Raw genomic sequence first — 14,363 nt, forward strand, 5'->3', positions numbered from 1 at the left:
TTTATTTGTTTGCTTGCTTGCAATGCGTGCACCAGCTCTGGCTTGCAGTTTGTTCACCTTGAGTTCTCACCCATTTGATACCCTCCTCCACTGCTTTTAGCATCCCGCCTCCAAACCTAGACTTGCTCAAGGCTCTGCCCAAGAAAGCTTTCCTTTAGTGAAAAGTCTGCTTAATTAATCTACGCTTGAATTGACATCTAATTAATGAGAATGTTAGACAGTGTTGAATTCCAGAGAGAGCCTAGGATTCAACTCTTTATTTCTACCAATAATCCTTGTCCTCTATCATCCAAGATCTGTCTTACAGCATTATAGAAGGATTACTATACTTTCGCAGAATTTCAAGGGTCACTCCTCTTCATTTTGTAACAGGAAAATGTTTTGACTATTCTACAATCCCTAGCCCTTCTTAAATAAATGTAACTCCATTTCAATAAAGCATATATGTAAAACAATTTAATAACAAGGTGACTAAATCAGTAGGAGCAAGAACAGAAGGGTCCTCTCCTCCCATACTGTCCAGACTGTCACTCAAGATCTGCCTCTCAAGTCCTGCTTTTTGTGCCTCCATCTTCACAGGTGAGATAGAAATACCTAACTCCTTTCAGTCAAGTATTTGGAGTTACTCATCTAACAGCTGCCATTTCTGCAGAGTGTGATCAACAAGAGATCTAAAATAGAGGAAAGAAGACTGAATTGTGCTTCAGCAGAATTAAGGTTCTGAATTATTATATCATTCACTATTTTTTCTCCTTTCTTCTGAGAAGTGTACTAAAAGAGGCAATGCATATCTGAACATGAATTAAAGGAGCAAATTCAAGTTTATTTAAGCACTCTACATAGAGAAAACTTTATTTAGTACAGACAAATCTAGTTAAAAACAAGGAATTGCCTGCACGTTAAAACTGGAACAATACTGTTCCCTTTGCAGCATGGTGTAGTGGTTAAGAGTAGCGGGCTCCAATCTGGAGAACTGGCTTCAATTCCCCACTCCTTCACATGAACTCTGCTGGGTGACCTTGGGCCATTCACAGTTCACTCAGAAGTCTTTCAGTGGAGACGGGAAGGCAACTGTAAGCTGCTTGAACAGTCCTAAAGGTGGAGCAAAGTGGGGTATAAATCTAACTCTTCTTCTGCGCCAATGAACTCATGGAAGAATACAATGTATCACACAGACCTAGAGATATGAAGACCTCATCCCTGAAAATGAGAAAAGCAAACTACTTAGCATCTCTGCTCTAGCCTCATAAATAGCGCACAAGACAATAAACCCACAACTTCAAACTCTAGTTGGGGAATCACTTTAGACTGCAGTTGGGGAATCATATTACTGTGTGTAAAAAATCCTACCCAGAAAAAAAAAATCTCAGAGAGAAGGGTAAGCTAGCATGCTAATTTTCTATGCATTAGGGGTTTTGTGTGTGCATGTTGTCAATCATGCAAGTTCTCAGCTGCATTCTGAAAACCAGGCACAAATTCATCTACTCATCTGCAGTTTGTAAAGAATATCCACACAACTACCCTACTTATAGATCATCCTATCTCTTGGATACAACTTACCCCTTGAAAGCTACATTAAGACATGTCAATTGCACATTAGGAACCTGATCCCCTGATGGATGCTGAACATAATACATGGGAAATACAACTGAGAACTTGTACCAATACATTATTTTTACATTTAGAATAACCACTGAAATGACCTTACACAATTAGTTGTATCTAAATTCCAAGGATAACTCTATCAGTAGGATCCAATAGGAATCTGCAAACCATCACTAGAAAGGTTGCATGGATAGTCCATTTTGACATAAATCCTCTACATAATCACACAATTAAGCCAAAAAGTCACTTCAACCAGTAGCACTAAATATTCAGCTCACTGCTTATCAGACAGATCATAAGAACATATAAAGAACATAAGATCAGGTCACAGAGTATAGTGTCCCATATTCCCCTTACCATCACATACAGCTACCTGTGACTACCTACACTACTTCCCTCCTCAACACAATCTAAGTAAGGTTTGCTCCACATATGAAGCAGAATGAGGCAGAGCCAGTAGCACCATGTTGGGCTAGGGAAGGGGTCATGATTCAGTGCCAGAGCATTTCAAGTGACAGAGGTCTCAAATTCAATCCCCAGCATCTCCAGTTAAAAGGATTACATAGTAGATGATGTGAAAGACCTCCGCCTGGGAACCTGGAGAACTCCTGCCAGTCTAAGAAGACAACATTGATTGTGATGGACCAATACTCTGATTCAGTGTAAGACACTCACGTGTGTTCAGGCTGCAGATGGTGCGCACTGTTTTTGACTGCTTCCCGCATAAAAAAAAAACCCTGCAAGTAAAGATCTAGCCTATCAGTGAGAAAGAAACTAACTCACTCCTTACTACACTGATTTTGGGATATGCTCCCACCAACATCTCATTCCGCACCGCACCCAACGGCAGGAGCCGGACACGCGCACTCACCGCAACTACTTTCCTTGACGCCCCCGGTAGCTCCAGCGCCGCCCTGTCGGAGATGCGAACACAAGAAATCCCTGGCCGACTCCAGGTCCTGGAAGCTGCAGAAAGGAACGAGGGCACAGGCCATAGCGCCCCTCTTCACTATCTTGACAATCCCCCGGCCCGAGACCTGCTGCCCTTCTGCCAATCCAACCAGGAAGCGGAGCCGATGCGCATGCGTAAACAGGAAAGCTCGTACGGGAAAGAGAGGGTGGCGAAGCAGTACGACAGGGCTGATCACGTGACTCAGGGCGGGGTTTCTGGTTTTCTATGGAAGCGACTCGGACTAAGGCACGTGATGCAAGGGAGGACGGACAGTGAGGGGCGGGGCTTGTTTCGTTGGCCGGCGTGATGCGGTGGTGGAAGTGTTGAACGGGAGGTTCAATGGGATTACTCTTTCGTAGGGTGGCTTGTAATTTAGCCTGTCTTTGTTCAGTCGGACGTTTAGTCGGAGATTGTTTGCAATTATTTCTAACTGGCATGTTCAATTCTGCGCATTTGCAGCATAAGTAAGGAAGAAGTCTTTTCGGCAGCAGGTGTATTTACTGATTTTGCAAAAACTCTTAGTGGTAGGTTTGTGACTTTGACTACTTTCCTGGACAGTCGCTAGATAAGACTGCCAGCACCTTGGAGGAAAGAAACTGCCTGTCCTTTTAATAAAGCCTTAATTTTTAGGAATGGACTTGTCTTTGTATGGAGATAAATAACATCCAAATAAGCCTCTGTTAAAGAGTTTGGGTACATTTTTCTTCAGTCTCTTGGGTAGTCTATTACTCTACTATGCCTTAGTTTTACGTAGCAAACTACTGATGTGTTACTTTACTCCTAAGAGTTAAAACATAATTGAAGTTTGAAAAGATAAGGGTCTCCTGGCACTGGTATTTAGAAGTTTACTGTGTCTGAATGGGGAGGGGGGGGGTCTTTTTAGTCACTGGCTGTTAACCACTGATACTGGCAGCAGCTGTTTGAAAGGACCTTTCTTTCCTTGGCAGAAGGGAGCTATGGATCTGCAGCAGAGTACCTATTTTACATGATGCAGGTCCCAAGTTCAGGCTTTGGCATCTCCAGTTAAAACGATCAGGTGGTAGGTGATATGAAACAGCTCTATGTGGGACTCTAGGTTGCTGTCAAAAGTGGTTAGTACTGACCTTGATAGACCAATAGGCTATTTCAGTATAAGGCAGTTTCAGTATAAGACCCTAGAGAGCTGCTGCCTGCCAGAGTGGACAGCACTCAGATCAGGTCATTAGTGTGACTAGCACAAAGCTTCATATGTGTTACCAGTCAATGTAGTATATGCTTAGAGTGTCCAAGTAGGATCTGTGGGATCCTGGTTTGTTTCCTCACTCTATCAAGGAATCTTGCTGGGTGACCTTGGGCCAGCTGCACACTCAGAAGAAGAAGAAGAAGAGTTTGGATTTATATCCCCCCTTTCTCTCCTGTAGGAGACTCAAAGGGGCTTACAATCTCCTTGCCCTTCCCCCCTCCCAACAAACACCCGGTGAGGTGGGTGGGGCTGAGAGAGCTCCGAGGAGCTGTGACTAGCCCAAGGTCACCCAGCTGGCGTGTGTGGGAGTGCACAGGCTAATCTGAATTCCCCAGATAAGCCTCCACAGCTCAGGCGGCAGAGCTGGGAATCAAACCCAGTTCCTCCAGATTAGATACAAGAGCTCTTAACCTCCTACGCCACTGCTGCTCCTTATCTTTCTCAGGGTTGTTATGAGAATAAAATGGGGGAGAAAAAAAGAGTTTGGATTTACATCCCCACTTTCTCTCCTGTAGGAGACTCAAAGGGGCTTACAATCTTCTTGCCCTTCCCTCCTCACAACAAACACCCTGTGAGGTGGGTGGGGCTGAGAGAGCTCCGAAAAGCTGTGACTAGCTCAAGGTCACCCAGATGGCATGTGTGGGAGTGCACAGGCTAATCTGAATTCCCCAGATAAACCTCTACAGCTCAAGCGGCAGAGCAGGGAATCAAACCCAATTCCTCCAGATTAGAGTGCACCTGCTCTTAAGCACTACACCACAGTTGCTCTGATATAAACTGATTTGGATCACCATTGATGAAAAAGGTGGGATAAAGCAAGTAAACAAGTACAATAAGCTTTCATGGCCTGAATCACTAGGATGTAGTGGGTTTCCTGTGTTGTATGGCCATGTTCCAGTAGTATTTTCTCCTGATGTTTCATCTGCATCTGTGGCTGGCATCTTCAGCCACAGATGCAGGCAAAGCGTCCGGAGAAAATACTACTGGAACGTGTCCATACAAAACAGAAAATCCACTACATCCAAGTAAAATAACGCTTAGAATTCTAAAGCAAGATCTGGGAGGCGCAGATTCAAATCACAATGAAGCTTACTAGATAGCATTGTGCCAATCACATTCAACCCAACTTTGCTGTGAGGATAAAATGGATAAAAACAAACCACCATATATGCTGCCCTGAGCTTCTTGAATGATAAAGTAATGGCAACACGAATAGAACAATCCAAATCCAAGTATAACCATGAAATTGTGTACGCATTTGGAATGATGGTTTATACTTATATATTAGTTAACACTGTTTCAGTCTGAAAAGGACTGCACTGGCATTTGTACGTTCACATTGCAAGGGGGTATTTCCCCAATTGTAAAGGCACTGTGAGTTGCACTTTAACATTGCAAGAGGTTTCATCTCTATTTGTAGCAAGTGCATTGTAATAAACTTGTTCCCCAAATAAGTTTTGTATATGTTTATAAGTGTTTGTTTTCCTCCTATCTGTTTGGCGTCCTCATTGATTGTAATTCATTTGTAGTATAGTGCATTACTCACAAGTTGTTTTTTCTTTATGCTATCTTATTGTTTTATTGTTGGAGTCCAGTGAGGCATTTGATATGTTACATTAAATTTGTTATTAGGTTTCTGACTTAAATTTGTAAATTTGTTTCTGACTACAATTTAATTTTGACCAAGGTCACCATGGTTGTATTTGCACTGACCTTATTGGAGGAAAAGTGAAATAGAAATATACTGTACAGATAGAAAGTAGGTTTTTATTGCAGGAATAGTGCTGTACTAAAACTGACAAGAAAAGATGTGAGGTAAAATCTAACTTAATAACAAGTGGTTCTACATTTAACTTTATTCTAGTCAGATTATCCCTCAACAGATGTATATAGTGTAGCATTACAGCTTTCACAGAGCTCTGTTTGGAACATATGGGATTGTAGGATAAAGATGAGAATGCCATTGAGCATGTACAGAGTACCTGGCAACTCTTTTCCTACTCTGTCAGTTCCCAGAGGACATAAGCATGGACACCAGTCACTTAAGAGATTAATACTTAATATTACACTATTATAGTGTGGCAGAAAGCAGTTTAGGGATCTTCTGTGGCACAGTAGAGCTCTATGTTTTTGAGGAAGTGTGCGAAAGATTTCAAGACACGTTTTAATTTACCCATAACTACAACTTCACTAGCATATTGTGAAGATAACAAAAGTGGAGTGACTCTTTACAGACCAACAATAGGAGCTTTTGTGAATCACAGCTCAGTTCTTCCTCTTATAGGGAACATTACAGGGGAAGGAGTTAAAGCAGAGAATGAATACCGTCATGAATCTTTCAAGTGTAAATTCTCTGTGTGGAGAAAAGGAAAACTTAGGTTTAGATCTTCTTATAAAGTTTCAAAGTGTGAACTTTCTTTTGTGATGATACCCTGGTTTAGATAAGAGTAAACTATAAATATAAAGCACTTTGAAGATTAAAGGGAAGTCTAGAATGGTGCCCCAAAACCTTTGTTGGTCATAAAAAACTCATTTTTCAGGCAAGGATTTTGTGAGGAGGCCAAAACAAGATAAGCCCCATTTTGAATCACAGGGAGAGGAAGGAGAAGCAATGGTGAATAGAAATTAAACCACACAGAGACTGAAGGAGTAATAAAGCCCAGACTAATAGGTGGCAAGTCAGGCATGAGCATGAGCATGAAAAGAAACACAGCCCAAGACAGGGCAGAAGTCAGGAGTTTGCAAGGAAGATCAGGGCAGCAGCAAGGCACAAGATCTACTAAGCAGGTATGGAGAACCAGAGTCATCAACAAAGTCACAAATTACTTATACTGAAAGATCAATCCTGGAAACAGCATATTTATATCTGCAGACTTGAACTGATTGGAGCCTTCTCAGTGGATCCATCTAGACACAGTACACTTCCTCTCCTGACCTTCTTCAGGAAAGTACTATAGTTCAGAGGAGATTCGGTCTAGGGGATGACTCTAAAGGTGAGAACTTCACATTCTGAGTTCATGTCCCTAAACTGTATGACAGGGTACGCTTTGTGGATGGTGGCACTCATAGAATTGTAATAGTTGGAAGAGACCACAAGGTCCATCAAGTCCAACTCCTGCCATGCAGGAACACACAGTCAAAGCACTCCGACAGATGGCCATCCAGTCTAAAAACTTCCAAAGAAGTATACTCCACCACATTCCAAGGCAATGTATTCCACTGTCAAACAGCCCTGTCAGAAAGTTCTTTCTAATGTTTTGGTGGAATCTGTTTTCCTGAACCTTGAACATGCCAAACTCCCTCCTCATAAGGTATGGATTCTAGACCTTTTACCATCCTTCGCCAGTAGTCCATGCTCATGAAACCACAGACCATGGTACAAGAAGCCAAAACATTCCTGGCAGGACCACCTGCCAAGCCAGTTCCATTATGTGTATAAGCCTAAGTGCTTGTATATGTTACCAGCTGGATGGCAGTTAAAATCGAGCTGATGAGTCACCAGAAACCCCACCTCTCAGAAGCCTGAGGCAAGCAGATGCCCAAAAAACAAAGAAAAACCTCCACACAAACAAAAGCTTTCCCAGGCCCTCAAAAAATAACAACAACAACACACACAGGCTCTCAAAAACACACACAATTAAAAATGTGGTTTAAAGGCTAAACGCCCAAAAACATAGCTCACCTTTTGCTCTCTGTTCAGCTGCCTTACACTATTTCTCAGATTTCGATTTCACATCTGTAGAACCCTGTCTATTTCAGGAGATCAGTCTGAATATTTGGAACAATTACTAGTTCTTAAACTTTTTTCATGCACATGCATTGTGTTCTTATTTAAGTTTATATACGAGTGTGATAAATTCACTTAAACAATATTGAATATTATAACATATAACTATTACTTACCTATTAAATAAACAAATCTGAAGCATTCATCATGTTCTGACCACCTTGGGAAATCACACCTCCCCCTTAAAAATACTTTCAGGGTTCCTGCAACTAAGTGTGAATAGAACTACAGCTCCTTTGATATGAAATAATATTGATGTCCCCCCCCCAAAAAAAACCCCTAATTTAGTTTCTTGTGTCCATGATTCAATGATTAAAGTGTCCACTTAACTGTAAAGAAGTATTGTTGAGCAAAACAATTACCCACATATTCAGATGTTCAGATTACAAAGGTTTTGCCTGATAAAGGTCTAAATGTCAGCTAAAAACCTAACAGTAATAAAAAATTAACTGGAAGTATCAATCAGGTAAATACATAAACACAGTTATAATTTATCATGAGTTAATGATTATCATGCTTTTACAAAAGGCCTTTAGAACGTCTACCCTAAAATGATGATTTAATTACAAAGCAAATTCCTTCAGGGATACTCAATGTAAGTGAGAATTTTAATTGCCTATAGAACTGGTACCCTTTCTTCTAGTTACCTAAAAGTTGGTAGAAAAGATCTCTTGGGTTATGAACATGGTGCCTAAGACCTTTGTACCATTTTGGGAAATCAGTTACATTCTGAAATGTGTTTTCTGTTTTGATTTTAATTACCTATAAAAAAGAACCCTTTCTCCCATATGTCTGAAATATGGCAGAGACTATCCATTGATCAAAGGAAACAATCTTTGAACTTTTCATCTTAATTGCATAGAAGATAAGAACCAATTAAAGCAACAACAAGAAACAACAAGAAATGGAATTTTTGAAATAAAAGACACTGGTGGAAAATTACCCTTTTTACCTTACTGCCCATGAATACACTTTGTACTAACAAGGGAAGAGGTGTTGTTCAGACCAGAGAGCAATGCTGACCCAAAACCCATTCACAGGGTTTGTGGTGGAATGGCCCCACTAAGCCATGAATGCTGCTCTGTCCGGCCCTTCAAGGCATCTAGGCAGTAGCACCTGCCCAAGTCTCTGCCTGGTGATGAAGTGCCCTCCCAATTCTCCTGATGCTCAGAGAAGTTCTCTCTTACTCTTTTGAAATTGCTCCCACCAACTAGCTGTTTTAGGAATTACCTGCCAAGAGGGCCAGTGCACTAAGCTTCATTTCACTTGTTGTCTGGTGCTGTGTCAGGGACGTAGGTATAGTTTTTTTATGGGGGGTTGGGGGTTGGGCCATGCCCCCACCTGCCCCTGGGGGTGTGGTCATGCCTCCCCAAGCCCCCATGGCCTCAGTGCTTATAAAAGCAGCTCTCCAAGGCCAGGTATGGCAGACTCCCCTGCCCCACCTCACCGGCTGGGCTCCCAGCCGGCAGCTGGCAGTCCCTTCTGCCCTCCCCTCCAGGCAGAGGCGTAGCTAGGGAAAATGGAGCCGAGTGCAAAATCTGAGTTTTTGCGGGGGTGGGGGGGCATGGGCAGCCGCTGTGATGCTGGAATCCACCTCCAAACAGCATCATTTTCAATTGTGTTTAAACTAGGGAGCCCAGATTCTCGTTTTAAATGCACCTTAAAGGGAGAATCTGAGGTCCCCAGTTAAAACAACATTGAAAGTGATGCCGTTTTGGGGTGGATTCTCCCACACCCTGAAACAGCACCACTTTCAACGTTTAAACTGCGGACCTCAGAATCTCCCTTTGAATTCATGCCAAAGGGGGTGGATTTAAAAGGAGAATCTGGGGAAACCGGAATTAGTTACTGGAATTAGTTAGTGGAATTAAATTGGAATATGTACCTACTGAACATAACTGTGCAGACATCTTAACCAAAGCAAGTACTTTGCAAAAGTATAGAAACCTGTTACCTGAACTTGGTATTGTATCTGTACCCAATGTGTTGCATGATGTGTAATGTAACCTTGTAACCTTGTAAAATGTATTGTAAATAAAATAATCTGCACACAAGATGAGAAGGGGTGTCAGGGAAGCAAAATAAATATGGTGCGCATCTTGTGCACAGATCATGGTGATCTGAATGACAGCACCTGTCATCCAGGGTCAGTTGGCAAAGCCTGATGCAACTGAACCAAACCAGTCTGATCCAGTGCAGTGACCTTCACAGTGATTGGTCAGTGATTGTATATAATCAGAGCACTATCGGTGGACAGTGTCCGTTAGGGTTTCTTGTTTACTGCGAGGCATGCTGCCCGTTTGTTCCTTGGTTTCACTGTATATAGCTTGCACCTGAAAGTAAAATTCCTTCTTTGAAGTGAAGCTACTGTGTGGTGTGGAATTATTCATCTGCCGTGCCAAGCCGTCTTCAACTGCGCTTATCTTACTCTGGTAACGCACCTTTCCGCTGATAAACCGCTTACTCTGTCACGTTAAAGTTAGCAGTACCAAAATTTCAGGCTATCTTCAGGAGACTCTCCTTCTGATACCACCCAGGTTTGGTGAAGTTTGGTTCATGGGGTCCGAAGTTATGGATGCTCAAAAGGGTAGCCCCATCTCCTATTAGCTCCCATTGGAAACAATAGGGGATGGGGCACCTCCTTTGGGAGTCCATAACTTCAGACCCCGTGAACCAAACTTCACCAAACCTGGATGGTATCAGAAGGAGACTATTCTGATGATACCATCTAGGTTTAGTGAAGTTTGGTTCAGGGGGTCCAAAGTTATGGATGCTCAAAAGGGTAGCCCCATCTACTATTAGCTCCCATTGGAAACAGTGGGGATGGGGCACACCATTTGGGGGTCCTTAACTTTTGACCCCTGAACTAATCTTCACAAAACCTGGCTGGTATCATCAGGAGCATCACCTGATGATAGCCTGAAATTTTGGTGCCTGTAAAGTCGAGGAACCTGCGTACCGGCGAGGCAAAGCGGCTCTTTAAGAGGCCTGTGGTGTGACTCCCGCCCTTCCTGGGCTGCGCCCGTGCGCGTCCGGCCCAGGCGGCCTCCCCGCCCGCCGCGCCGCGCCCGCTGAGAAGCGGCCTTCCAGCGCCGCCACCCGGGCGGCTCACGCCACCGCCCCAAAGGCGGCCTCCGTGCTGCGCCCCAGGGGAGAGCGGCCTCCGGCGCCACCGCCCGAGCGGCCTGCGTGCCGCCCCAAAGGAAAAAAAGCCAGCACCAGGCCGATAAGCCCAAAAAATCCCGAGCAGCTCAGCCCCGCAGGTTGGCAGCAGGGGATTTTGACAGGTGGCCGAGGGGAGGAAGGAGCGCAACAGCGGTGAGAAAGTGGCTCAGCGAAGCAGCGAAGCAGAAGCAGCAGAGTGAAACCAACAGCCTCGCTGCCTCCCCGAGAAAAAAAGCAGCCTCCCGGCGCCTCCGTCCACGCCCACAGAGGAGGGGGAGAGAAGTGGAATCCCAAGTGCGGCTCCATGAATTTTCTTTTCCGGGGAAAATGGGCCCAAATGGCTCTTTGAGTCTAAAAGGTTCCCGACCCCTGCGCTAGCCTAAAAACTTCGCCCCCTGCTGGGCAGCAAAGTAAAAACACTAAAAATATATTTAAAAATACAAATGAACCCAAATTTTTCTGTGATCAAATGGTGGACGCCTGGGACATTTGTCCCCACATGTCCCCATGGTAACTACGCCCCTGCCTCCAGCTCTATGATTCTGTGATTTGTCCTATTTTGAATATTCTGTCATTCATTTTTGTAGACTTTGAAATCTAATGTTCAAGAATTGGTACTAGGTTCACTGCCATATTCATGTCAAATGGAAGATTACACATACCAATAAAGAATAGAAAAGTCTAATTGAGTTAATGTATCACTGTGAGAAGCATCGTTTGAAATTTTGCCTCAGGCAGCAAACAAATTGCTTTGAGTCATTTCTGTTCATGGCATTTTTGAATGTTTTTTTTTAAATCCTGCCCTTCCTACAAGGAATTTGCAGCAGTATATGTAGCGCTCCCCCCCCATTGTAACCTTACAATAATTCTCCAAGGTAAGCTGGCCTGAGAGGTAGCAGCCAAGATTGTCTGAGTAACTTCATATTACCATGGAGATTTGAATCTAGGACTCTCTGGTCTAGTCAAACACTCTGCTGTACCAACTGTCTTTCTGTTCAGAGATGCTGTCTGGTTATTAAGATCTAATAGAATTATTTTAGGAAATTACAAAGTGAGGTTTGTATATAATGTATAATTCTAATTAAAATAGTAAATCAAAACAGCTCAAGATAAGTTCAGTTTCCACTGTTTCTTGAACAAAAGGTAAGTTAAGCAGGGATGGCCCAATCTACATATGCGGAGGACTGGGACATGGGCTTCCCCAACCCTTTTAGAGTGGTGTATGCCCACTGAGCCCAATGGAAGGTCTTTTCAGCAGCAGGGAGACTTTTTTTGTATTTTGTCTCCCCACACCGAAAAGCCCTCTGGAAGTGGCGGAGCAGCACCGGCGCTGGCTGTTGAGGACTCTGGATTGGGCTGCAAGTATCCATAGCTCTAGCCAAATTGCTTGTCTTCCCACACAAGTCTCTTGCGATAGCATGATCTAAGGCCTAAACTACTTGTGATGGTAGCATACTCACATTTTTTTAATGCACACCTACCACATACACATATGGAGGAAATGGTGTGATGCTAGCAGAAGTCCTGACAAGATAGATGTAATGTTGGGTGGGAAGGCAAGGGTCTTGAAGGAAATTATGATTCCTGGATTTGATGGTGTTCAGCTGACCAGATCAGCAGCTCAAAACTGGATCCAGTGTTACTCCTGGAGAAACAAGTTAATGCAGCTGCAAAGAAGGCCTTCTTGTAATTTAGCACAGATGTGCTAGATCAGTGATGGCGAACCTTTTCGAGACCGAGTGCCCAAACTGCAACCCAAAACCAACGTATTTATCGCAAAGTGCCAACACGGCAATTTAACCTGAATACTGAGGTTTTAGTTCAGAAAGAACAGTTGGCTCTGAGGCGTGTGTTACTCGGGAGTAAGCTTGGTGGTAGTCGGTGGCTTTGCTTTGAAGCAACCGTGCAACTCTTCCAACGGATGAATCACGACCCTAGCAGGGTTTACTCAGAAGCAAGCCCCATTGCCAGCAACCGAGCTTACTCCCAGGTAAAGGATCACGCTTTAGTTCTTTGCATGAAAATCAGTGGGGTTTAACAGCGCTTAACAGGGTTTCCTAACAGGGTTTAACAGTGCTTAACAGGGTTACCTACACTGCTTCCCCAAAACTAGGTCTTAGGTTTAATGCTAATAATCGAGCCCAGCGGTCCAGGCCAGCCTAATTGTGTGTGGGGGAGGTGACTCTGTTTGCGCGTGCCCACAGAGAGGGCTCTGAGTGCCACCTCTGGCACCCGTGCCATAGGTTCGCCACCATTGTGCTAGATTGACTTGGTTGATCTGATCACCTGGATCCACACCATGGTAACATTGGGAGTAGATTACTGCAATGCACTCAAAATCAACTCAGACTCCAGTTTGTAAGCCCTCTGACCAATCCTATAATATATATATATATTATTTCATAATATTTTCCTGTTAAACTACATAGGCAGAAGCCACCTCTCATATTTTTGTGTGGTTAGCAGAGTGTCCAAGCTGAAGGCAGACCACAGCCAAAAGGTCAAAACTACTTTAACAAAAGCTGAGTTAATGAGTTGCCCCAGCATATCCTGGAGGCCTCATTTTGTTTGTGGGCATGATCTTGATTACCACACCTTGCTATAGAGACTGTTACAGACAAAGAATATGGAAAGCCAACTTGCTATCTCTTCTGGAAACCAAGTTAGCAACAAAGGGTTGCTTCTTTGCATTTCCTTCCCTTTTGTCATGACTGTCCTTAAACCACTTACCTCATCCTGAATCAATCAAGCCTCATTCAAATCTGAATACTGAAGGCAGAGACTGTTAAGAGTTACTTTGCATAAAGCCAGTCTGTGCTTCCTGACTTAATCTAGGACCAATTGACTCCCATTGTCCCCAAAGTGTAGAACAATAGAAGAGTCGCTAATTAGCTCACCCAGCAAGCCCAGCATGGGAAATTCCAGAGAATTTAGAAAAAGGAAACTTATAACTCACTAGTTCCGCCTCTTCCTGGGCAAAAGAGTATAAGAGGTCAGTTCACCCCAACACATGTGCTCTTACTAGTCTGTACCTTCCTTGGTCTGATTAGTTTGAGACACGATATCGTCCTTCGCCTGGATTCAGATGCTGGTCATTTGAATCCTTGCCTTCTACAAGATCTTCTTCAGCTGAACTTAGGTAAAGTATTTCCCTGAAAACCCCCCTCCATTTCTATCTCCAATCTATATTTTTAACACCTTTATATATCTCAGGAACTTGAATGTATGTGCCCTTGTGTCTTGCTGTGTGTGTGTATTTTTAAACAAATTTATATAAACATTTACATTCAATTTGGACTCTTGCTTCTCTGTGGAATATTCATTGCCAGAATTCCTTCCTCGTAGACACTGCCTAAAAGATCTCCTCTCGGCCCCTCTCGCTGCCAACGTGAGAGTTCATTCCCCTTTGCTACTTTTAAAATCCTATGTGTGCTGTTTACACTTTTAGCAGCTGGTGGAGAATCCCTTTAATAAAATCCTTACCCCTGTTAAGGCCGTAACAAGTTGGTACAGAATGATGTAGCTCAGTTACTACTAGGAGCTAGGTGAATCATGCATTAGTCCCATTCTACAGTCTCCCCCATGGGTTATCAAGCTCAGTTCAAGATAACAGCTATCACATTTGAAGTCCT

At 43.4% G+C, this 14,363-nt stretch overlaps 1 protein-coding gene across 3 annotated transcripts in view; it reads right to left on the reverse strand.

The window, feature by feature from the left end:
• The window catches only part of RAB3GAP2 (RAB3 GTPase activating non-catalytic protein subunit 2), a 52,085-nt gene extending 49,413 nt beyond the window's left edge, over window positions 1–2,672 (reverse strand). For all 3 annotated transcript variants that reach the window (XM_048497894.1, XM_048497965.1, XM_048497833.1), the window contains exon 1: window positions 2,477–2,672. In XM_048497894.1, the coding sequence (XP_048353851.1) occupies window positions 2,477–2,600 (124 nt within the window). In that variant the 5' untranslated portion in view covers window positions 2,601–2,672. The remainder of the gene's footprint in view (window positions 1–2,476) is intronic.
• Between the last annotated feature and the right edge of the window lie 11,691 nt (window positions 2,673–14,363).

This window comes from Sphaerodactylus townsendi, linkage group LG01 (genome assembly GCF_021028975.2).
Source record: "Sphaerodactylus townsendi isolate TG3544 linkage group LG01, MPM_Stown_v2.3, whole genome shotgun sequence".
NCBI classification, from domain to species: domain Eukaryota; kingdom Metazoa; phylum Chordata; class Lepidosauria; order Squamata; family Sphaerodactylidae; genus Sphaerodactylus; species Sphaerodactylus townsendi.